At 42.9% G+C, this 25,110-nt stretch overlaps 1 protein-coding gene across 1 annotated transcript in view; it reads left to right on the plus strand.

The window, feature by feature from the left end:
• TRPC5 (transient receptor potential cation channel, subfamily C, member 5) overlaps window positions 1–25,110 on the plus strand; it is a 325,159-nt gene that overhangs the window by 150,291 nt on the left and 149,758 nt on the right. Inside the window, exon 3 of the mRNA XM_011984482.1 lies at window positions 24,098–24,619. Within this exon, the coding sequence (XP_011839872.1) occupies window positions 24,098–24,619 (522 nt within the window). The remainder of the gene's footprint in view (window positions 1–24,097; window positions 24,620–25,110) is intronic.

Raw genomic sequence — 25,110 nt, forward strand, 5'->3', positions numbered from 1 at the left:
CGCACTCGCCAGAAAAGCATACTTAATAAAGAATTATATGCTAGAGAAATCAGCCTGAGAGTGTTGAGTAGTGTTTGATGAGGAAGAAGGAAATGTGGCCACCCAATTTCAAAACCACAATCTCAGCACTGGAGATAAATGGAATGCCATATCACCACATGTTTGAACAGAGGCAGAATGGCTACTGGGCAGGAGTGTTACCAAAAGGGTTAAACATGTATCTGTTATGAAGGTGGACTATGGCATCTCCAAGGTCTCTTCTAACTGTGATTTTGCAGTGTATGTATCAACTACGATTTATGATATGATGAACAAAGTCTGAGAGTGGAATTCTCATGTTGACTTCATTCCTCAACTTTTGGGTAGCTGGAGACAAATACTCAACCTCTCTATAGCTTAACTTCTTATCACTGAATAACAAAGGAATAATGCTAAATAATCCCACAGGGATGCTGTGAGAAAATGATCGGTATTTTGAAATTGTTCTAAAAGTACCTCATAAACACACATTAAATAGGTGCTGTTCCCGACACATAATTGACTTAGTAGAGAGGCAAGAATACAAAGCTCCAGTAAATATAAAAACCACAGGGGAGTCATAATTCCACAGGTTGGAATGGCACTGACACATTTCTAGCATAAAACATCTGGAGTTGTGAGGGATAACTATTTAGCTGTGGTCCACTTAATCATGGAATCATAAGGATTAAAGGAAATATACTGGCAATCTAGCCCATTCTTCTGTCACTGCAATCAATCCAAGCTGTATTAATCTCTAGCCTCTGAAAGAGTTAAACATGCAATGCTAATTTGATGGAACACAACCTTGGCAGGGTATGAAAGAAGTCCCAAAGCAATTCTGTGGAAGAGTCAGTTGCCCAGAATTCTCAAATGTATGTCTGGGGCCTCCAGGGAGTCTCAAGTATATGAATGAGGTCACAGATGAGGAAGAGTTGGCTGGGAGCTAGGGCTCCTCCTTGCATACCTAATCACCGTTGCTGCTCTTTTCTAACAAAAGACAAGCAATCCCTGCAAAAGAGCTGGGTGTACTATTTCCTTCTTCACTTGCAACTTTTCATCCATCTTTGAGATTCTTATCCCCTATTAACTAAATATGGAGAAGAAAACTAAGCAGTAGTAAATTTCATTTAGAACTCCAGTCCTTTTTAAGGTCTCTTTTGGGTTATCCCTGCCCTGTGTTCCTGAAAAGGTGCTGCAGAGTGAAAGACTGCTTTGAAGCTCTGGCTATATGTGTTTCAGATAGATGGACATGTTTTTTGCAAGTGATTGGAAATTCATCATTATGTGTAAACTGTCTTTGCTTTCTCAAGTTTCAGATGTGAAATTTAATCCTGGCCATTGTGTACTGAATAATCAATGTCTGACTTCAGGGAAATAAGGACAAGACAGCCGATGTTTCCCTAATTCGTTCTTGATCAGCACCTAGCTTATTTTTCTCTAGGGAGACAGCAGCCCTCACCCCTAGCCTAAGAGGACACAGTGAGAGAGCCAGGCAAGAAACAGCAGCCATAGAGCTAGAAGTCCAAAGCAGCCCTCCCTTCTCCCAACTACAACAAAGCTCCTTCTCCTTTCTTTTAACACTTGGTCTGCTGTGACAAGAGCAAAAGGTATTCTACTTGAGACTGCACTATTGACAATGCAGCTGCCAGTTCAAAGCAATAAAATTGGAAGTAATATCAGAGAGAGAGAAATTATGGGAGAGGGACCTTGTTCTTGAGTTTTTTTTCCTCTCAAAATGTAATAGAGGGAAAACATGTGAGTAAAGGCAGTACATTATAAAAATATTAGAAAACATTTACTTGTCACAAATTATGTTTGGAAAGAACTTGCTTGCAACTGAATGATGTTAACATGACAAGCATAAGTTCAATCACAAAATGACTTTGTCTACTTTTCCTGGCAACCAAAAGTTACATATTTTTTAAATGACTTCTGTTTTATTAGTGACCCAGTAATTTAATCCTGGCCATTGTGTACTGAATAATCAATTGCTTATCATGATGGGGGCACAGTCATGGCCACGAAACAGAAACTTTTGAATCCTGTTTTTCTGACAAAGAAGGAATAAATATTCTTAAAATGTGTCGCATTCAGATGTCTGTGCTAGATGAACTTAGGCATTTTGATGTTATTCAGGCCCAGGCGTCTTTTCTCATTGGCTTCCCAACCCTAATCAATTCTTGCTACAGAGTGAGGGGCTCCTGGGTGCATGGTTGTTTCTGAGAGAAGCCATTCAGAAATCCCAAATGGGGAATTCAAGCAGAAAGATCCTAAATACAGAATTGCCCCAGGGTGCTTCCAGTAGTACCAGCTAACAAAAATGTTTTCCACCTTGGGGATAATAGTATAAAAAAAAAAAAATCCCACCATTAATAGTAGTCATTGTAGGTTTGCCTCATGTTTGCCTAGAATATCCATAACTTATGGAATTTTTGTTCTGATGATAATCAAGGGCCTGTGGTGTTGCCATGAGATACATGTCCACTGACTTCTTTTTAGCGTAGCTAAGAGTAATAGCACCATGCCATGGAGAGGCAATCTCCATAATGACCTGCCCAGTTCCCTGTCACAGTAGCCCTTAAGTCCTCCCCATCCTCCACGGCCCCCGATGAAGACACTTCATTCCCATGGATTGACTCTTCTATCCATTACTATGAGATGACTCTTCTAGTCCATAATCTGAGATTAATCCTGTTTCTAGCCATAGAGACTCTTAGAACTAAGGGCAGTAGCTCAGCAGTGCAGCATCAAATCAGGCAAGCTGCTGATCCCTTTTGAATCTTGTATTTTGGTAGCTATGCCTGAGCCCTTGCCTTATTGTCATGGGACCAAGACTGTTTTATGATCCACCTCAATGATTCTAAAATGCAAGTGATTTTGCCCCCCGGGGGACATTTTGGCAATGTCTAGAGATGTCCTTGGCTTTTACACTTGGTGATAAGGTGCTACTGATATCAAGGGGGTAAGGCCAGGGATGCTGACAAACACCCTACAATGAACAGGATGGCTCCCCACAATGAAAAATCATCTGGGCTAACATGTTAAGAGTGCTGAGGTTGAGAAACCCTGGACTAATTTCAGTAATGGAGTCCCTGTCACATATCCTTCCCAGTATCCCTATTCATGTTTCTAGACCTCGCAATACTAATCACCTAATCACCTTTTTCCTAGACCACTGCCTACATTTACATTATTCTGATGCAGTGTTTAGTCCACATACTGAGAACCCTCTCTTTTATCTACTATCAGCATAACTGGGCTGTTTCTGATGCCACCAGTCATCCATCATCCCACCAGACCACCTTGAGTCTGTATATCATGTTTGTTTAACAACCCAAGCTTTGGATACAACCTACTTGAATTAAAGTCCTGGCTCCTCCATTTAGTAGCTGTGTAAGAGCTTAGACAAATTACCTTACCTTTCTGAGCGTCAGCTTCCTTATCCATGAAATATAAATAGTGGCAGCTGCTACCTCATAAAGGAGATAATACATATCAAGAGCTTAGCAAACTTCCTAGCATATTTGTAAGTGTTTGGTAAATGTTAACTACTGCTCATTGCTAAGACATGTGTGGATTGATTCAGCCTCTCTCTTGTACAGTGATTATCAAGCTTCTAGAGCAGCATTATCCAGCAGAACTTTCTGCCATGAGGGAAATGTTTTCAATCTATGCTGCCCCATAAGGTAGTCATGTGGCTATGGAGTAGTTGAAATGTAGACAGTGTGACTGAGGAACTTTATTTTTTAAGTATTTTTAAAATGTTAATTTTCAGACATGACTAGGGATGTTATCATAATGCACAATGCACTTTTAAGAGTTTTTCAAACTCAACATCTCACCAAAAATAAAATTCCAACAAACTCTCCTGGGAAAGGGAGGGGCATTCTTACTCTCTCCTTCCAGACATTGAGAACCATTGTCCTAGTGAGGCACTGTACTGATGGGAGTGTATTGTAATCCTCAGGTGGGTTAGGAAATAAGAAGGGGCCAAGACTGGCATGACTAATTCTAGCTAGTTCTGCCTCCCTCTGCTCCACTGAGCCACTGTCAAAAAAGCCTCATACCCAGAACCCAACCAGGGTCATATTGCTCCCAGGAGACATTTGGCAATGTCCAGAGATATTTTTGGGTATCAATTCTGGGGGAGAAGGGAGAGCTGTTACTGTCATCTAATGGATACAGACAAGGGATGCTGCTAAACATTCTACCATGCATGAACAGTCCCCCACAACAAATTATCTGGCCGAAAATATCAGTCATGCCAAGAATGAGAGAATGCCCTAGAGAGATCCCTAAACATTCCCACACAGGGGAGCATCACTCTGTGTTTAAAAGTCTCCAAAGGTAAGGGATCTCTAACCTCCCTGGGAATTCAGTTCAATGTTTCCACTACCTTCAGTTTACTCCCTTCAAATTACCTGGAAGGAAATTGTTCCCCTCCATATTGGGAGCAGATATTAAAAACCAACAATTATTCAATCTGGGAAAATGCAGACAAAGGAGAGAAACTTCTAAAATGATGGAAGCTGCAGAGAGGGAGAACTGGGTTTAGTTCACCAATTGTTAGGATATCAGAAAGAAAAGAGTTTTTGAAACCTGCCAGGATTTTACTCTAAGTAATAGACCACGACTCCTACGGTATGCAATAAAACAACTTGCCCTTATTACCCCCCAAAAGATAATACAATGTAAAAGGGTAAAGATGTTCTCAAAAGGGGTTGGATTTAAATGTTTGCGACTTCTTAAACTATAACAGACTACTTATAGGAGCCAGAAATATTAGGACCACACTTCTTTGAAATCAATAGCATACAAGGAATTCCTGATATCTTCCAACACCACCTTCTGTGCCTCAGACACAGAAATCTGGGCTGAAAGGCCCATGGAGCTGAGCCAGTCATTGGAGTAGATCTTATATTTCTGGGTTGCCTGAACTTCTCCATGCTGCAATTTAGGTACATCTTTTCCTGTGTCATCGTCAAGGAAAAAAATTGAAAGCTACTGTGTTCACTCCAGAAAACTAAACTGGATAGGTAATTCACATCATAAACCCGTATTTCTTCTCCTATCTCTGAGCTTGGAGAAACTGAGCTGTCCTACATAATTGTCCCTTACTTTCTCCTGCACTTTACATGGCAAATGCCTCTATGTGACAGCAATCAGCAAGGCTGAAAATGCAAAATTTAACCCTGCAGATGCTTCTCCACTATCAGAGGTTGGAAAGATAGTAAAGGACCCTTTAATGTTTATTTCCTGAAAAGATCAAGGATAGCCACAGGAAGAGGAATTAACTCCTGCTGCTCTGGAGGACATTTAGAGCAACTGCCAACAGGTCAGCAACAGTATTCCACCACTGGAGACCAGTGTCAGCTGCCTGGCCTGCCTCAGGTGTGGATAACTGAGAGAAAGAATGTGAGACTCAATAATTGTTTAATGAATGTGACAAAATCTCTTCTTTCAACACTTATCCTCCAATCGTATCACGTAACCTTACAGTCAGATGGCTACATATGAACTAAGCAACCAAACATCATTTGACATGTATATGGAGCATGGAATGAAAATCATGGGGGGAAAGGGAATGCTTTTGATGTTATTTAACATGAATTTTGCTTCTAGATTTCTGATCTGGTTTCCTTTTTATGTCTTTTTTTTTTTTAGGCCTCTTCCTACTGTGAGGCTACTTTAAGGCCTTTTTCTTCTTTTCTTTTCGTTTTTTTTTTTTGAGATGGAGTCTCACTCTGTCGCCCAGGCTGGAGTGCAGTGGCACAGTCTCGGCTCACTGCAAGCTACACCTCCCGGGTTCACGCCATTCTTCTGCCTTAGCCTCCCGAGTAGCTGGGACTACGGGCACCCGCCACTACGCCCAGATAATTTTTTGTATTTTTAGTAGAGACTCGGTTTCCACAGTGTTAGCCAGGATGGTCTCGATCTCCTGACTTGATCCGCCCTCCTCGGCCTCCCAAAGTGCTGGGATTACAGGCGTGAGCCACTGCGCCCAGCCCCAGGCCTTTTTCTTTATTCAGGTGCAGCCCACACTGCTTTTGTAAGGGTGAGAACTGCCCTTTTGTAACTTTCCTTTTGCATTCTGAGACCCAACTGAGTTCATTTTTATCCCCCAAGCTCTCAACTCCTCTTCTTTATTCATTCTGATTTTGTTTTGCTGGCAAATGTGCTCTTATCAATATCAGTACCCATTAGAAAAAATATAAAATAATAAGTCTTTATATTAAGTCTTATAATATACTTAATAGTAATGTGGTTACCCTGGCCCTCCAATGATACTGTCTCTGCATCTGGGTTCTCAGCCCTGTCCAGAAACTTTTATCATGATATCCAAACTCACACTAGTCATGTGATAAGCAGTGATGTGGAAAACTCTAAATCAGGTTGTCACCATCCTCTTTCCAGGAAAGCAGTCTACAAGAGAAATTTAATTTAAAAATCACACATTGATTTATACAAAATGAAGCAAGAACTATTATGGCTTTCCTAAAACGTTATTTGTATCATGCTCCACAGTAGGGCCACCTACAAAACTGACTGTACACACTGGTAGATGAGGGCTTCATTCTTCTGTGCAATGCTAGAGACCCATTGATCAGTCCTTTGCTTCTGACATTTTTCCCATCTCAATAATAACCTACATCTGCTGATTGACTCAATTTTTGGTTCATCACATCGCTTTCACAGTTTCCTGGAAAACGTCAGACTTCAACAAAATGCCTTCAGGGAGGGCTGTCTCTCCAAAGGCCACTCACTCTGTATTCCCTTCCTCCCTTGGAGCCTTTTACCTTTTTTGGTTTTTTGTTTGTTTGTTTCTAATATCCATCCCAGGGTGGACCCAACTTTTGGAGTCAGTGGTTCCCATCACTCATTATAACCCATATTTTACAAAGAAAATATATGGAATGCTTCATTTAACTGTGACAAAAATGCTTTTCCACATTTTATCAAACTACAACTCTGAAATTACAAACTTTCATAACCTATGGAATTAGTTATGAATTTTTTTTCTCATAGATTTAGCTCCTATCTTTTGAAAACTTAAGGGCCTCTATGTGATGAGAACTCGAGAATAGTTTTGTGGGCTGCCAAACGTTAAACAATGCTATATAATGTTTGTCTAGACGGTTTAAAGTAGAACATTAGTTGATAAGGTTAATTAATATCCAACAAAACATGCAATACGTACTTAAGATATGTCTTTATATTCAGCGTTGTGATTTTAACATTTGTTTATTGATGTAATAAATCAAATTGTTGGCCTTTTGCTGGTTAGGGGTGGAGCTGTATAGTGGTTAACCATACAGGAGGCTTTGGTACCAAACTGCCTGGGGTCAAGCTCTGGGTTCTCTACTTCCTAGCTATGTTACCTTGGGCAAGGCACTTAGCTTCTCTACGACTGAGTTCCTCGGATATAAAATGGGAGCAATTATTATGCCTATAGCATAGAGCTATAGTGAGGACTAAATAAAATACTCCAGCATTGTACTTGTGCCTGGCATATGGAAAGTGCTCAACATCCAGTAGCCATTAGTATTACTTTTATCACTGCTGCTCAGGCTAATCCTGGCTATTGTTTTATGTATATAATTGACCTGTATGTATCAATATTGACATTTTTAAAGGCCAGTGGGTTCTGTGACATTATCCCCAAGTATATTTTGTCCATTTCAGTCTTCCAGTCTCAATTATATACATCTTGGCCTTGAAAGCTGAGATCATCCAGCAAATCCTAATTTTGATGCTTCTGTTTTTACCAGATTCTGAGAAACAGATACTTTTCCATCTCATGCCAATGGTTGCTCCAAAGTAACACACACATCACCACTACTAGCTAACTAACCTGATAGATAGGCAGAGCAGGAAGCTGGTAATGTGAATTGATTAGATGCTGGTGTTTTTCACTTCTGAGTAATACAGAGAAATGAAATTTCATTTCCACATATTTCTTGGACTGCTGAACACTGATTTTATCTGGCATGTTAGCATGGAGGGAGGAGAACACAGCAGGTGAAAAAAGAGGGATTGCAATTTCACTAAATCCAGGCATAAGACAGGAGGTTCATTTCCAACATGATGCTATCAGACCAGCTGTGTGAGGAAGTGCCAATTGGAGAGGTTGGGTCTGTGAGCAGGCAACATTGTGTGTATGAATGAGGTGGCTCTTGATAAGGGTCTGGCCATTAATTACAAATGGAGGATTTAATTTCAGAAGCCTGTGATAAACTCCACCAAGGGTAACGATAGGGTTCAGAAAAACTCCAATTAGCAGATTGTGTCCAGTGATGAGGTTAATGGAAATGAATGTATCATTTGAGCCCTTGGTGAATAATAACCTTGTAAAAGCTTTAGCCATTTCTGACAGTGGGGAGAAAGGAGTATCATCTATCCTCTAGGCTGTCCTCTGGCAATAGAATTTAGCTGAAAATACAGAGAAGCTGACTGTAGCTTACTCTATTCGCTGCATTGCAAGTGTTTTATGTGATGAGCTCTGACCTGAGTGGCTCTGTCCTGTACTCATTCATCTAGAAGGATCCCCAAATAGGATCCTAGCTTTTCTACAAGGAGTCCTTGGACAGATCCGGTAGCAAACTCATTATGGCCTGAATGAAAAGTCCCAGGGAAAGGCAAGACAATGTAACTTCTTTACTGGCCATGTCCTTAGCCCACATCATTGCAAATTTTAAAACAATCGAGTTGGTTGATGTACCAGGTTTCTTTAGAAGTACAGTTATAGATAATATAAGCCAAATCTAAATTCTTGACCTATTGATTTCCTTCCCTCTTCCTCACCTCTCCCTACCTTTATTTTTCCTTTTAAAAAACATGATTTTAAACAGAAAGTCCAAGATCTTTCAGTATGATTTTGGAGTTTAAAGAGAAAGCAAAACTTGATAAGAAATAATCAAATTGAAGTTTTTACCTGACCTCAATCTGAACACAGAATGGCTGTTAAAAGATAATTTAAAAAAAAAAAAAAAGGTTAAATCGTAATCTTCATACAAATTTAAAGTAAACATGTCAAAGATTTTATTCAGCTCATTGATTAATGAGGGAATGAGTAGGTAGGCCAAGAGTCTGCAAACTATGGCCTTCAGTCCAAATCTGGCTGTCAACTGTTTTTATAAATAAAATTTATTGGAGCACAGCCATACCCATTCACTTACACTTATGGCTGCTTTCATTTTACAATGAAAATGAAAGTTTCATTTCATTGTAATGAAATGACACTGTAATGTAATTTGTTGTATGGTCCACAAAATATCAATTACTGTCTGGCTTTTTACAGAAGTTTGCTCTCCCATGATACAGGTCATCAGAAATATAGAAATAAACTCATGAATGGATACAAAGTAGTCTATATCCACAAGGCAATAATCAATTACATTCCACCCAATAAGAAATAGTTGCATTACAATTTACAGCGTTTTAAATTAAGTCAAAGAGAATCAAAGGCATGGATAATCCAGAAAACATACTAGACAGGACCTCCAGTTTATATTTTTTCACGATCCAAAGTCTTTCACAGTTTTTCTTAATAGCTACTAGGAGAAACCTTATGTACAGAGCCACCACTAGTAGCAGAGTCCACTCTATCCGAAAGTGGGGTAGGAATCAAGCTGTACAGTGGATTGTGAGGCCTGAGAAAGACCTTCACCAAACTTAAGTCCCTACCAGCCTAGTCCTCCTTGAATTTCTTTTTTTTTTTTTTTTTGCTAATGCCAAGGTGTTCTTTCTAGGTGCCACCAGTTAAAATGTAAATATCCCTGCTCGGGACATCTCCAGATATTGTTATCAATATTAGTAACTTGGTATGGATTTTTTTTTCAGAGAATAGCAGACCAGCCACCTAAAGGGACCCAAAAGTCCAGGGGCCTGGATGAGAAACTGACACAATTTAATGAACCTAATCTAAAATATAAGAACAACCCATAAAAGGCAGCACTGGTTAAGCCTGCACAGGAGGCTTGCAAGACATCACTGGGTTAACTTGTATTAAGTTAGGTAGAACTTTAAAAAGTACACAAAATAGAATTGAAGGGGGGTGCTCATAAGGTTTCCATATGTCACAGTTTTGCCCAGGACATGGTGAAGAATAAACCATTATTGTGCTGGGGAGTTTGCTTTTGATTGAGATTCATTTGTTTTGTTTTGTTTTGTTGAGGCAGAGTCTCGCTCTGTCACCCAGGCTGGAGTGTAGTGGTGCGATCTTCGCTCACTGCAACCTCCACCTCCTGGGTTCAAGTGATTCTACTGCCTCAGCCTCCCGAGTAGATGGGATTACAGGTGTTTTCTTTCAAAATAGGAGACACAAGTCCTCCAATGGTTCACAGGTGTATCGAGGCTGGTCTGGCTGATTCGGGGACTCCTGAGCTGTCAGTCCTGTAGGTTCCTTAGGAGGTGTCTAAAATTTAACTCGGGTGTGGTGAATCTAAGATTCCACTCCTGCCACTTTAACTGCAGTGGGGGTAGAGAGGATTACCGAGTATGGTCCTTCTTACAAAGAATCTGTAGATGGGGAGGTAGAGGGGAGGGATTTGACCAACACTAGATCTCCCTCTTGGAACAACTCTTTTCCTTTTTCTCTGTGATATCCTTCGGGTAGGTTTTTAAGGTTTCATTGATATTTTGCCAAAGAAGTTATGTCTTTGACCAGGTTGGCCATTTCCTGATCAAGTAGGAGGTTATTTGTGAGAAAACGTTGTCCATACAGCATTTTACGTGGACTGAGTCCTATTTTGTGAGGAGAATTTTGGATTCTTAACAAGGCCATGGGCAAAAGAGTAGACCACAGGAGATGAGTTTCTTGTGTTAGTTTCCTTAAGTGTCTCTTGAGTGTTCCATTTGCCTTCTCGACCTTCCCTGAGGACTGTGGCCTCCAGGCGCAGTGAATATAATACTGTATCCCTAGAGCCCTGGAAATTTCCTGAGTTATTGTGGCTTTAAAAGCCAGACCATTGTTGCTTTGTAAGCTTTGGGGAAGCCTAAACTTAGGAATTATTTTATGAATTAGGACTTTAACCACTTCCTGAGACTTCTCTGTCTTGCAAGGGAAGGCTTCTATTTAATTTGTAAAGGTATTAACACAGACCATCAAGTGTTGAAATATTTTTGACTTAGGCATATGGGTGAAGTCTAACTGCCAGTCCTCTCTGGGATAGTGGCCTAATCTTTGTTCCCCTAGAGGAACCTTATGATAGACCAAGGGATTATTCTTTTGGCACACCTCACAGGCTTTGACTACTTGTCGGATGGTCCAGAGAAGATTTGGCCCTGTAAATAGGGATCTGGCCATTTGATGAGTGTTCTCAATACCTATATGAAAAGTTTGGTGGAGGGTTTTAAGTATTTTCCACAGGCTGGCTTTGGGTATGAGTACTTTTCCTTCTTCTGTCATTAACCACCCCAAGGGGAGAAAAATATGCCTTTGTGAAAGTCCTCATTCTGTTTCAGTCACGGAATACTGGGGCTTAATTTCTTGGAGAGGGTTGTTCCATACCAAGGGACCTTCTATAGATATTTCTAATGGAAGGTTCCACCTGGCAGCAATTTTAGCCTCAGTGTCTGCCCAACAGTTTCCTTCTGCCTTTTCTCCTTCACCTTTTTGATGGCTTTGGCAGTGTAAGACTGCCACCTCCTTGGGTTTTTGCACTGTGTGCAACAACTCCATGATTTCCTTGTGATATTTAATGGGGGTTCCCCCAGAGGTTAGGAACTTCCTTTATTTCCATATTGCAGCATGGGCATGTAGGATTAGATAAGCATACTTGCTATCTGTATACACATTTATTCTTTTTCTCCTTTTCCTAGTTCTAAGGCTTGGGTAAGTGCCACTAGTTCTGCTAACTGGGTGCTGGTCTCTGGGGGAAGAGGCTTACTTTTAAGTACTGTTACATTACTAACTATGGCATAACCTGCCCTTTATATCCTATTTTCCACAAATGAACTTCCATTAGTATATAGGTTAAGGTCAGGATAAGCTAAGGGGATTTCTAAGAGATCATCTCGGGCAGCATAAGTCTGGACTATAATTTGTTGGCAGTCGTGCTCAATTGGTTCTCCATACTCTGGGAGAAAAGTAGCAGGGTTGAGGGCTGGATATGTGCGTATTTGAAGCACTGGTCCTTCAAGGAGTAGCGCTTGGTATCTAAGCAGGTGGTTGTCTGATAGCCATAAACTTCCTTTGGCACCTAGTATGCCATTTACATCATGAGTCATCATATAGTCCAGACAGTGAGATCCTTTCCTTGTATTATTTTGATAGCCTCTGACACTAAGACGGCCACCGCCGCAACTACCTGTAAACAGTGAGGCCAGCCTTTTGCTACTATATTAATTTCCTTACTTAGGTATGCCACTGGTTGTGGGGTTGTCCCACGAGACTGAGTAAGGACTCCAAGAGCGCTTACTGCTCTCTCTGTAATGTATAAGGAGAACTTTTGTCCTGTGGGAAGGCTTAAGGCTAGAGCTTGTACTAGGGCCTGCTTTAAGGTTTTGAAGTCTGTTTCTGCCTCTGGTTCTTTTTGTACTAGAGGAGTATTTGCCCTCTGGATCTCCTTGATTAGAGTATAGAGGGGCCTGGCTATCTCACTGTTTCCGGGGATTCATAGTCAGCAAAAACCGGTGATTACAAGGAACCTCTGCAACTGTTTTAATGTTTTAGGGCGAGAATAGGCCAGTATAGGCTGTATTTGTTCCTTGCTGAGGGCCCTGGTTCTTCTGGCTAAAATTAGACCTAGATATTTGACTTGTTGCAAACGGAGCTGGGCCTTCGATTTAGACCATGTACCCTTGATTAGCTAAAAAGTTCAAGAGATCTAGAGTACTCTGCTGGCATGAGGCTTTCAAACTGGTAGCCAAAAGGAAATCATCCACATACTGAAGGACCAGAGTGCCTGGACTTGAGAAGTGACCTAGATCTTGGGCCAGTGTGTGACCAAACAGATGAGGGCTATCCTTAAACCCTTGGGGCAAGACTGTCCGTGTAAGTTGGGACATGTGGTCTATGGGATCCTCGAAGACAAAGAGAAACTGGGAGTCAGAGTGCAGGGGAACACAGAAGAAGGCATCCTTGAGGTCCAGAACAGTGAACCATTTTGCTTCCTCTCGTATTTGAGAGAGCAGGGTATAGGGGTTGGGTACAACTGGATATAGAGGAATTACTGCCTCATTGATGAGTCTAAGATCTTGCACTAGCCTCCACTGACCATTCGGTTTTTGTACTCCTGGAATTGGGGTGTTGCAGGGACTGCTGCATTTTTTTTTTTTTTTAACTAAGCCTTGAGCTTTTAAATGTCTGATAATATCCTATAATCCCTTAAGAGCTTCAGGCCTTAAGGGATATGGTCTTTGATAAGGAAAAGTGATGGGGTCTTTTAGCCTGATTTGGACTGGGTGGGCATTTTTTGCCCTCTGAATTGTCCTTCTAATGCCCAAACTTCAGGGTTGATTCCCTTCTCAAGTAGGGGACAGCAAATGGGTAACTTGCTCCCCATATTCATATAGATAATAGCTCCAGCTTTGGCTAATATGTCCCTCCCTAATAGGGGTGTGGGACTTTCAGGCATAACAAGAAAGGCATGTGAAAAGGGCAAAGTCTCCTAATTACAGCTGAGGAGGTGGGAGAAATACCTGGTTCCAGGCTGTCCCAGGATTCCTCGGATGGTAACAGACCTTGAGGACAGCCATCCGGGGCAGGATATTAACACTGAGAAAGCTGTGCCAGTGTCCAGGAGGAAGTCAATTTCCTAACCTTCAATGGTTAAATGTACCCGGGGCTCAGTGAGGGTGATGACATGAGCTGGTGCTTGCCCCAGGCACCCTGTTGTTTGAACATCTGGTTGGGGGCTTTTGGCCAAGATAACTTTTGTCCTCTGGGGCAGTGTGCCTTCCAGTGATTGTCTTGGCATAGTGGACATAGGCAAGGGGGCAGCTTGTTTCTCGTTGGACAATTTTTTTAAGGTGTCCTTGCAAACCACACTGGTAACAAGCCTTACCGGGAGATTGGCCTGCTGCATTTTCTGTCGTCTTTGAACCACCAAGTTTTGTTTGTCTGAGGGCCATGACTAAGGCTGTGACCTTTCTCTGATCTTGCTTTTCCTTTTCTGCCTGTTCTTCTTAGTCCTTATTATAGAACACTGGGGTCACCAGGTTTAACAATGCCTCCAGATTTTGTTCAGAGTCTAGGGCTTGCTTTTTGAGCTTTCTCCTGTTATCTGAGGCTGATTGGGTAATAAACTTACCTTTTAGGATTAATTGACCCTCGAGGGAGTTGGGGGACAGGGGAGTATATTTTTTTAAGGCCTCCCTTAGCCGCTCAAGGAAGGCAGAAGGATTTTCTTCCTTTCCCTGAGTTATGGTGGACATCAGTGAATAATTTATGGGCTTTTTCCTAATTCTCCTTAGTCCTTCTAGAACATAGGTCAACAGATGTTTGTGACTCCAGTCTCCATGATCTGAGTCAAGGTCCTAGTGGGGTCCATACTGGGGACGGCTTGCTGACTGGTAGGGAATTTGTCCCTTTCTTCAGCTGTCATTCTATTATTTACTTGACTAAGATACCAGGTATCTCCAAACTCTTGGGATGCAGCTAAACCTACATTCTTTTCATTAAAGGCCAGGGTTTCATCTAACAATAGCATGACATCTCTCCAAGTGAGGTCGAAGATTTGCCCTAGACCCTGTAGGACATTTATATACCTAACAGAATCATCTGAAACCTTCCCCAGGTCTGCCTTGATCTGCTTTAGAGAGGGAGAAGGGGACACGTACCCGGGTTGGGTCAAATTCCCCTCCCCCTATAGCTTGAAGGAGACATAACCAATAGCCTGGGGGGGGTTGTGGCCCCTTGGAGATTTTTTTGCTTGTTTCCTTCTAGGTGGGGGAGATTAGAGGAGGCTTATCATTAATAGGAAGGGGAGCTGTAGGGAGGCTAGGATATGGAGGTAAGCTGAGAGGTCCTTCTGTGGAATGTAAATTGCAAGCTTTGTGTAGTGGATTCTCTTTCAATGAAAAGAAAGCTTGGACATAAGATATTTCACTCCATTTGCCTTCCCTCTTACAGAAAAGGTCAAGCTGCATGATAGTATTGTAATTTATACTTCCCTCAGGTGGCCATTTTTCCCCATCAGAGAGAGAATATTGGGACCATGCAGCAGTGCAGAAAAAATGAGCCACCTCTTTTTCAGGGTTTGCAGGTCAAATTGATTCTAATGGCTTAGGATGCATTTCAGGGGTGAGCCTGTTGATGCCTGAGTGTTTCCCATCTGAAAGACAAAACCGCCCGTGGTTTTGATTTGTTTTGTTTCTCCCGCCTGCCCAAGAACCTGCAACAGTCCTTGGATCCTGCTGCTCAGAATAGCCGTGCTCACCGATGCAGCAGCAGATCCTCCTCTTGCCCAAGAACCCACAACGGTCCTTGGACCCTGCTGATCAGGATAGTTGCACTCACCAAAGCAACAGCAGAAACACTAGTTTTCCTCCTAGACCACAAATAGGACCGAGGAAGATCGGATTCAGTGGCCCTTACCAATGCATTCTTAAAAACCTGTACCCTTGCCTTTCCTCTTAGACCACAAAGAGGGCCAAGAAAAATCAGATTTAGTGGCCCTTACTGACACATTCTCAAAAACCTGTTAGAGTTCTAAGCATTTTCTCCTGTTAGTATTGGGACCTTACCCCTATCCTATAAAGATGATATGCCTCAAAAATGGAGTGGAGGGCCATACCCCGAGGGAGGGAAGGGATATCCAGGACTGGAAGAGTGACACCTTTTGTCCTCACTTCTCATCATATGAATAGGAAGGATATCATTTCTGAGGTTCCCCATCTCTTAGCTTCAGGAATAGGCTTTGTTAGACCTGCTAGTCTGAGGAGGGATCCTAAAATTTCAGATAGTCTCCCCCTCTGATGGGGCTTTGGGCAAAAAATATGTCTTTTTGAGTGGTGAGCCTGGGTGCCTAAAGAAAGGAACAGAGTCTTGAAAATTGTACTAGAAATCATTCTTACAGGAGAAACTAGAAAAGCACCAGAGACAGGGAGTGGTTTTTAGAAGCAGGACTAGTCTCGGAGAAGAGAGGTCAGAGAAAGTTTGTCTGACAGGTGTTAGGACCCAGGAGGCAAGGGTCAGGATAGATAGGATAGATGGGCGAGTCTTGCTTGGGTAACGTGACTTTGAAAGTTCAGCTCATGGCTGCAGGGTCAACCAACTTTTTGTCAGGACTCCAGAGCTGAATGGCTTTCCTCTCTGTTGACCTTCGCCTCAGCCCAGAAGTACAAGTAAAGTGGAAGCTGGTTCCAGGCAAACGAACGTTTCCAGCTCCAAAGAGTCCAGGGTTGTCAGAGAGCCCTTTCCTAGAAAGCCTGACACCCATGTCTTTAGTCCAGCGGCCACACTAGTCACTTTTAACTGGCTGACAGGTGCCCAGTGTTTAGCCCCCAAATTCTAAGGAGAAATAGGACAGAATAGCAAGCAAAAGGGGTCCGATGGTACTCACCACATGGCAATATCCTGAACAAGCCCCCAGTATGTGGACAGAGTTGGTTCCTTTCAGTGGGTTCGTGGTCTCGCTGACTTCAAGAATGGAGCCGCGGACCTTCGCAGTGAGTGTTACAGCTCTTGAAGATAGCACGGACCTAAAGAGGGAGCAGCAGCATGATTTATTGTGAAGAAGCGAAAGAACAAAGCTTCCACAGCATGGAAGGGGACCCAAGCAGGTTGCCGCTGCTGGTTGGGGTGGCCAGCTTTTATTCCCTTATTTGTCCCTGCCCATGTCCTGCTGATTGGTCCATTTTACAGAGCACTGATTGGTCCATTTTACAAACCTCTTGCTAGCTACAGAGAGCCGATTGGTGCATTTTTACAGAGCACTGATTGGTGCATTTTACAAACATCTTATGAGACAGAAAAGTTCTTCAAGTCCCCACTCGACCCAGGAAGTCCAGCTGGCTTCACCTCTCAGAAGCCCTCCTCAAAACAATGTGGAAACAGTCACATCTCCTGATCTTTCCATCTCCTGATCATCTGCTGATTCAGTCACTATCCAAAGTACTCTGATTATCTTGGCCTCTAGATCACAGTTGTCCTCTCCAGCCCAATATGTGTCATCACCCTGAATGACTTCAGCTCCCACCCATGTGGACAATACAGCCAGCATCCTGACCCATCAGCTCCTTGACTTCCCCGCTCCACTGACCTCCACATCCACTCTACTTCAGCCCACTGTGCCCATGACCAACCCACAGCTGGTCATCATTCAACACTGCTCCACTGTGGACAGCATATCCACTAGCACCCTACTCTCTGTCCACAGTCTTCTATCTTCCCAGTTTGCCTACTCTCTCTGCCCTTTGACTTCAAAGAGACCTCAAGTCCCTCAATGCCTCCATTTCCTCCCAGACTTTTACCCTTACCTATCTGATCCGGTCTTCAAGTGCAATCACCTGAACTACTTCACACTCAACTTCCTCTCACTGGCAAAACCACAATCCTGAATCTATCCAAAAATCAGAATTCTCCATCCCCACATCTGAACTGGCAAAGCTGCTAGAAAGAAAAAAAAGCCACATTCTTCCATGCATCATTGCCATTACAAATTTACAGCTGCTAATTTACCCAAGATTTCAGGACTGCTAGGCCATCCTTTTACTTTCCTTTGGTCAACTCCCTCTTTCTCTCCCTTTAGCAAGTCTTCCATACATTGAACTCTCTCCACACACCCTTCCAACTTCTCCTCCCTCACTCAAAGCATCTGATCTCACATCCCATTTCAATGAGAAAACTGCATTTTTAGATGGGAAGTACTTCAGCTTCCAGCCCTCTTCAATAACAAACTTACCAACAGCTCCATTCAACTCACCTTTTTTCCTCCAGTCTCTGAGGATAAGGCATCCTTATTCCAGACCAAGATCAACCTCCACCTCACCCCAACCTTTGCTCTGGACCTCATCCCTCCTCATCTCTTCAGGCACACTGATCTACCCACAAGCCCCCTCTTTCCCTTGTTTATAATCTCTCCTCCTCCCTGGGTCCTCCCCATGATCTAATCAAGGTGCTCAAGATGCAGCCTCATCTCCTCTTCACAGCCACATTTCATTAAAGAGGCCTGAGATATTAGGTCAGAAACTCAGGTAAGGGTGAAGCCTTGTTTTAAAAGCTAGGGCACAGGTGCGGTAGAAGCTGCAATTAAGAAACAAACAGAACAAGAATGTCCCATTGCAAAAGCCTCAACAGTAGGAATTTGGAATGATGGAACCTGATGCAGGCCTCCTAAGTGCTTCTTATTTCAAGCCTCGGTTGCCCTGGAAACTGGGGCTGGACAGAGTCCTTGGAGTAGATTGGTGGAGTCACTTGTGAGGAAACAAGGGCAGACAGACGCTGACCCTGTCCACTCTTGGTTTCAACTACTATTACAGACTGAAGACTCTCACATCTATATTTTCAACCCTAACTTCTCCTTCAAGATTCATGCTGGAGTTATACAATTTCCTGCTGCTTTTCCAGTAGGGACTTCAAAGTTAACAAGCACAAAACTGAACTTTTAAAAACCTTAAACCTGCTCCTGTATGCAATATCTCAATTAGTGGCACTACTGTTCAACCAGGCATTGGAATCTAGAGACCTAATACCCTTGATTTCTTCTCCCTCCCTTCCCTGACACATCCAATGAATGCCTTAAATTTGTTATTTTTTGTCTATCTCTAGAATCACTATCTAATTTAAGATCCTTGCCATCTCTTCACCTGAACTAATGATATCTTTTAACTAGTCTTATTCTGAAACACATGGTGGTGTGCTTGGAGCTGGCTCAGACCAGCTGACGAGAGTGGGTTATCTACTCCTCTTCCCAACTCCATGTTCCATGATGTCATATTGGTAGCATGAAACTGGCCACAGTGGGAGTATTTACACCACAAAAACTGGCAAACACCAAAAAACAGGATCTTTTTTCCTCCCCTGTGGAGAGCTGGTTGTTAAACATTTATGAGCATGATTACCACTGCCCATTTCCCACACTGTGGCCAAACTAATCAACTATGCCACTCTCCTGATTAAAACCCTCAGTAGTTCCCTGTGTTCAAAAGATAATATATAAATTCCTTAGCGTGGCGTATGAGGCCTTTTATCATTTGGCCCTTGCCTAAATGTCCAATATCTTCTCCCATCTCTTTTTAGTCTCACAACTTATGTGCTAGCACGAAGGTCACAAACTGGTTCACTCAAACCAAATGGGTCTCACATATGTATTTTGCTTGGCCTGCACACTGTCTTTAAAATTTTTGAGCCAACATTTATAACTTTAAGAGCTTCTACCCCCAAATCCATGTTTATGGCTTCTTTTCAAAAATTTATAACACTGCTCCTCACTTGTGCTTATGACAATTTACAGGAGCTGAGTAGTAGCTGCCCCCTTTGAGAGGGTCTCTGCAGTTTACCAGTTTCTATCATTCACTCACCCAAATTATACATATATACCTACACCTGGTCCTCATTTCTGTTCCCCGTTTGGCCTGTATTTTAGACAACGTCATAAAATCTAGATTATTATCAGAATCTTCTGACCCTCATTATAGAACTTTCTCTTCCTCGGGAGGCTGAGGCAGCAGAATGGCGTGAACCCGGGAGGCGGAGCTTGCAGTGAGCCGAGATCGCGCCACAGCACTCCAGCCTGGGCGACAGAGGGAGACTCTGCCTCAAAAAAAAAAAAAAAAAAACAAAAACTTTCTCTTCCTTTACTTTGGCTGTTCTGATGATAGTCCATGGTCTCTGCACAGCCTGGGAAGGAAAAACAGAAAACAAAACAGCAAGATGATGAAGGAGAACAAAACAGAAGGGGTAGAAGGAGTAGAAAGAAACCCATACTCTATGGATCAGTCCCCACTTTGAAGCAATGGAATTGTGAAAAATACAGGCAGAAATGTTGCAAGTTTGTGAGACCTCACAGTAGTTCCCTGCAAAGCTAGCCATCTAACCCTTCTTGGAGTCTTGGGATGTCTGCCTTCTCAGCTGGACATGGGAAGGAGAGGTCCAAGGAAATTAGCTCATATTGACCCAAATTGTGGGAGTCAGGTTTGTAAACAATAGAGTCAATTTCTCTTTTATTTTCTTTATTTTTTTATTGGAGACAGTCTCACTCTGTTGCCCAGGCTGGATGGAGTGCAGTGGCATGATCACAGCTCACTGCAGCCTCAACCTCCCAGGCTCAAGCAATCCTCCCACCCCAACCTCCCTACTTGCTGGGACCACAGGTGCTTGCCATCACACCTAGCTAATATAATGTTTTTTGTTTTGTTTTTTTAGAGACAGAGTGTCACTATGTTGCCCAGGCTGGTCTTGAACTCCTGGACTCAAATGATCCTCTCACCTCGGCCTCCCAAAGTGCTGGGATTACAGGCCTGAGCCACCACGCCTGGCCCAAGAGAGTCAATTCCTTAATGTGAAAATAGGAAATTTAATTTATGTTTGCTGAGTGTCCGCTGTACGTCTAGCACTGTGCTAGATGTCATAGGGGAAACAAGAGCAGACCAGGACAACTCTGCCTTCAAAGAGCTCATAACCTTATCAAGGAGGCAAAAAGTACATGTGTGAAGTAATTTGAGAATAATATAAGACAACATCAGAAAAGTGATTTTCTTGCATGTAACCTTGTGCCCACAATATCTGAGTGGAGAGCAAGAGATAAGCTCAAAGTTAGGAGGAGGAACTATTGAAGAAGTCAGAACTTGCAATGGCCCTTGAGTGGCAGAGAAATGGGGCGAGAGACCATTCCACACAGGGAATCCACAAGGATATACACACAGAAAGCAACCTGTGAGTGGCAACACTGATAGGAGGAGAAAAAACAGTCTGGGTGGGAGGGCAAGGTTGGTCACTGTAGACCAGTTTTCTTTTTAAAAGGTTTCCTCTCTAGTGTTAGGTACTCAGGAAGTCAAATGGAGAATCATGAAGTTCCTTTTTAGACAATATAACCAGATAGTTTCAGAAAGCATTTCATTATTCTACGCATGAACAACCACAACCTTTTGGCTGTATCAGACAAGTGGGGCTAAACACTATTCACAGGTATTGCTGTGTGTCTTGGACAGGACTGGCAGCACTGCCATGGAAGAAAAGAAAGGAAAAGAGTAAGAAAAGTAGAAAGAATAAGGAAGACGGGGAGAGAGAGCGAGAGAGAGAGCAAAAGAGAGAGAGAGAGGAAGGAAGAATAGCATGGTAGGAAGCAGACCCATACCCCCAATCTAACGCAGGAAATCCTGTGCTACAGGTTAGCCTCTCTTCCCTTCTGCTCAACACTTTCAGACCCAGACACAGATTGAGGAAGGCCTCTGCCCAAAGAAAGGGCAGAGTTCTCAGATCTGAGCTCTCTTCTTCCTGGGGAGACTGTAACAAATTTCTCACTTCCCCATCTCTCCCAACTCTAGGCTTTATGCTGATGGTGTTTATATTCATTTCCAGGCCCACTCAGACCTACTTCTTCCTTAGCCTGTAGGCTTATGTTAATTTCTGAGATTACTCTTTCCTATGTCCAATTTACTTTATGAGCCAGTTGCTCACTTCCTGCTGTCTTGTTTGTAGCGGCTCCCTCTAAATGTTTAACAATGTTTACTCGCTGTTCCATGCTAGCAATTAATGACCATTATGCAGTCAGCTTTCAACTATTGAGAGGCTGATGCAAGCACTCAGTGAAGGAAACAGATTTCTTGCAAACTCCTCCTCCTCCACCTTTCTACTACTATGTTTTCTGGCCACTTCCCTGTTGGAGAATCCTGCGTGCAAGGTGGGAGGGAGGCAATGATGTTGAAAAACAGTAACTCATCCCTTTGTCAGTTAGCCAGTAACTGTGGGTTGTTGTTTTATTTTTTAAAGAAGTTTTGAGAGTAAAAAGAACCTATTGATTAAAACACGATTTGTCTCTCTTATTTAGAGAGATAAAGAAAATTAAAAACAAAACAAAAATCCCATGATTTGTCTATTCGATGAGACTCCCAATTATCCACGGTCTGTCCTACCCAGTTAAAATGAACGTTTGAAACATTTTTTCCTAAAGTGTAATAAAATCAATATTTCTCAATTTTCTGGAATCCTATCCATGTTTTGGATACTGGGCTCCACCTCTTCATAAAGCCTCTGTTGCCTCTGTTGACTATTCCAGTCCTCCCCTTCTCTAGCTCTAGATCCTACCACACTTAAACTCTTCTGTGAGTCTAGCAAGCTGCCTCAGCTTCCCAACTGGACTGAGAAAAGACTGGGTCCTAAAAGAGACTTCTTTTTTTTTGAGACTGAGTCTTGCTCTGTTGCCCAGGCTGGAGTGCAGTGGCGTGATCTCGGTTCACTGCCAGCTCCGCCTCCTGGGTTCACGCCATTCTCCTGCATCAGCCTCCCAAGTAGCTGGGACTACAGGTGTTATGCCCAGACTGTTTGTTCCCCAGAGAAGACCACCAGAGTCCAGTGTCAAAGCCAAGCGGCAAGGATCTTTACTACAAGTTCGAACCTGGTCCCTCCATTCCACAGTATACAAGAGGGCCCCGAACAATGCGAGCGTTTGCTTTTTATAGCCCAAGAGTTACAGGGGAACAAAGGAATTCTTTTGGTTCCCGCGCTTTCAGTAAAACCTTGAACGGCTGTCTCCTTATCGGAGACTTTCCAGGTGGTGTTTGTACTGGGCTCAGGGAGTTTGAGAGATATATGGCGATGTGTGGTGGGATGGGAGGATGGGATGTGTTTGTACTGGGCTCAGGGAGTTTTAGCCCGGGGCTGAGGAATGTGCCCAGCTCCTTTCACAGGCGCCCGCCACCACATCTGGCTAATTTTTTGTATTTTCAGTTGAGACGGGATTTCACCGTGTTAGCCAAGTTGGCCTCTATCTCTTGACCTCATGATCCACCCGCCTCAGCCTCCCAAAGTGCTGGGATTACAAGCGTGAGCCACCGTGCCTGGCAAGAAACATTTCAAAGTTGAAAGATTTTTTAATTCATTGATCAGGTTCTGCGCACTCACCCAGAAGTGCCCCTGAATACCCAAAGAAGCCCCCACCTTCATCGCTGCTATTTACACTAAACATTACATCATGGACATAGCAGTTTTATCAATGGTCCTTTTGCTATCAGCATCCCCTCCCCAAGCCGAGAAGTCTTCATTTTCAGAGTACTTCTTCCTGACCCTAACGAATTATCTTTACCTTCCTGGGACCTACAGGAAGTTGGACGAACCCTGTCTCGCCTTGGTCTTTGGTCCCCTGAAGTTATATATATGTGTGTGTGTGTGTGTATATACACTTATACATATATACGTGTGTATGTGTGTGTGTGTATATATACGTATATATGTGTGTGTATACATATATATATGTGTGTGTGTGTGTGTATATATACGTGTATATGTGTGTGTGTGTGTGTATACACACACACAAAGTTAATGTAATCATTTGAGGGAATCTTCTCTTCAGCCCCCGGGGTTTGATTTAATGATACGGTCTTGAAGATTACTGGTTGTCGTTAGCCTTTCAAATAAATATTCCTGCAGCCTCTACTGCCCATTTGGAACTGAGCAGATATACTATGTACTGTTACCAGTTTTATGTAAGTTTGCTCTACCCAAATAATTCTCCAGGAGGTCAGGAAAAAATGTCCTTTACTCCTCTGTATTCTCCAGTATGTCTCAGACAGAAATGGGCATGTTGTCATTGCATAATTGACAACGTGACTCTAGAGCTCGGCTCTAGACTCTTGCTTGGGTTTGAATCTTGGCTCTGCTGACTAAAAACTTTGTAACCTTAGGTGTGTTCATTAATCTCTCTGTGTCTCAGCTTCTTCATATGGGAAGAATATTTACCTCACAAGGTTGTTGTGGAGATTAAATGAGTAAAGACATGTAATGTGCTTAGAATAGTGGCTGGCACACAATAAGCATTCCATAAACATTAGCTATAAGGAAGGAGGTTTAGGAGGTCAAAAAATTGAAACGAGAATGGAGACTCTAATTCCTGAATTGCCAGCATTTTATAGGACCTATGCTTCTCTCTCCAAACTTTAAACCTGCCCTTCTATGCTTCTCATTTCTTGTACCTAGGTCCCCACTCTGATGATGGACACACAGTTCTCTGAGTTCACACCGGACATCACTCCCATCATGCTGGCTGCCCACACCAACAACTACGAAATCATCAAATTGCTTGTCCAAAAACGGGTCACTATCCCACGGCCCCACCAGATCCGCTGCAACTGTGTGGAGTGTGTGTCTAGTTCAGAGGTAGACAGTCTGCGCCACTCTCGCTCTCGACTGAACATCTATAAGGCTTTGGCAAGCCCCTCACTCATTGCCTTATCAAGTGAGGACCCCATCCTAACTGCCTTCCGCCTGGGCTGGGAGCTCAAGGAGCTCAGCAAGGTGGAGAACGAGTTCAAGGCCGAGTATGAGGAGCTCTCTCAGCAGTGCAAGCTCTTTGCCAAAGACCTGCTGGACCAAGCTCGGAGCTCCAGGGAACTGGAGATCATCCTCAATCATCGAGATGACCACAGTGAAGAGCTTGACCCTCAGAAGTACCATGACCTGGCCAAGTTAAAGGTGGCAATCAAATACCACCAGAAAGAGGTAAGCTGAGCTCATGTCTGCTTTCAGGGAAGCTTAAGGCCTCCAAAGCCTGGAGCAGCAGAGCAAGAATCAGCATTTTTCTACCATTTCGCTCTCTAACAAACAAATGGTTGGGCAGGCCTCACAGCTAGGCCCATTTATCCAAGGCACAGACAACTTTTTTGTATTTTCTTTATGGCCAGATAAGTAACCATCTGATTCTTTGATGGAAAAGCATTCATGCATTTAACAAATGCTTACTGAGCACTGTTCTTAGTGTTTGCAATACAGAAGACAGACACTGACCCTGCTTTCATGGAGCTTACAAGCTGGTAGTGGATATAGAGTAAATGATCACTGTAACGAATATATAGTTACCTACTAAGATATGTACTTTGAAAGAACAGTGTTCTGTGATAGCACATACAAAGGATCCTATCCTATATACTGGGGACATAGTGGGCAGTGATTACAGAAGGGTCACTGCCTGGACGCTGGTAATTGTTGGCACA

Source organism: Mandrillus leucophaeus, unplaced genomic scaffold (genome assembly GCF_000951045.1).
Source record: "Mandrillus leucophaeus isolate KB7577 unplaced genomic scaffold, Mleu.le_1.0 Scaffold269, whole genome shotgun sequence".
NCBI classification, from domain to species: Eukaryota; Metazoa; Chordata; class Mammalia; order Primates; family Cercopithecidae; genus Mandrillus; species Mandrillus leucophaeus.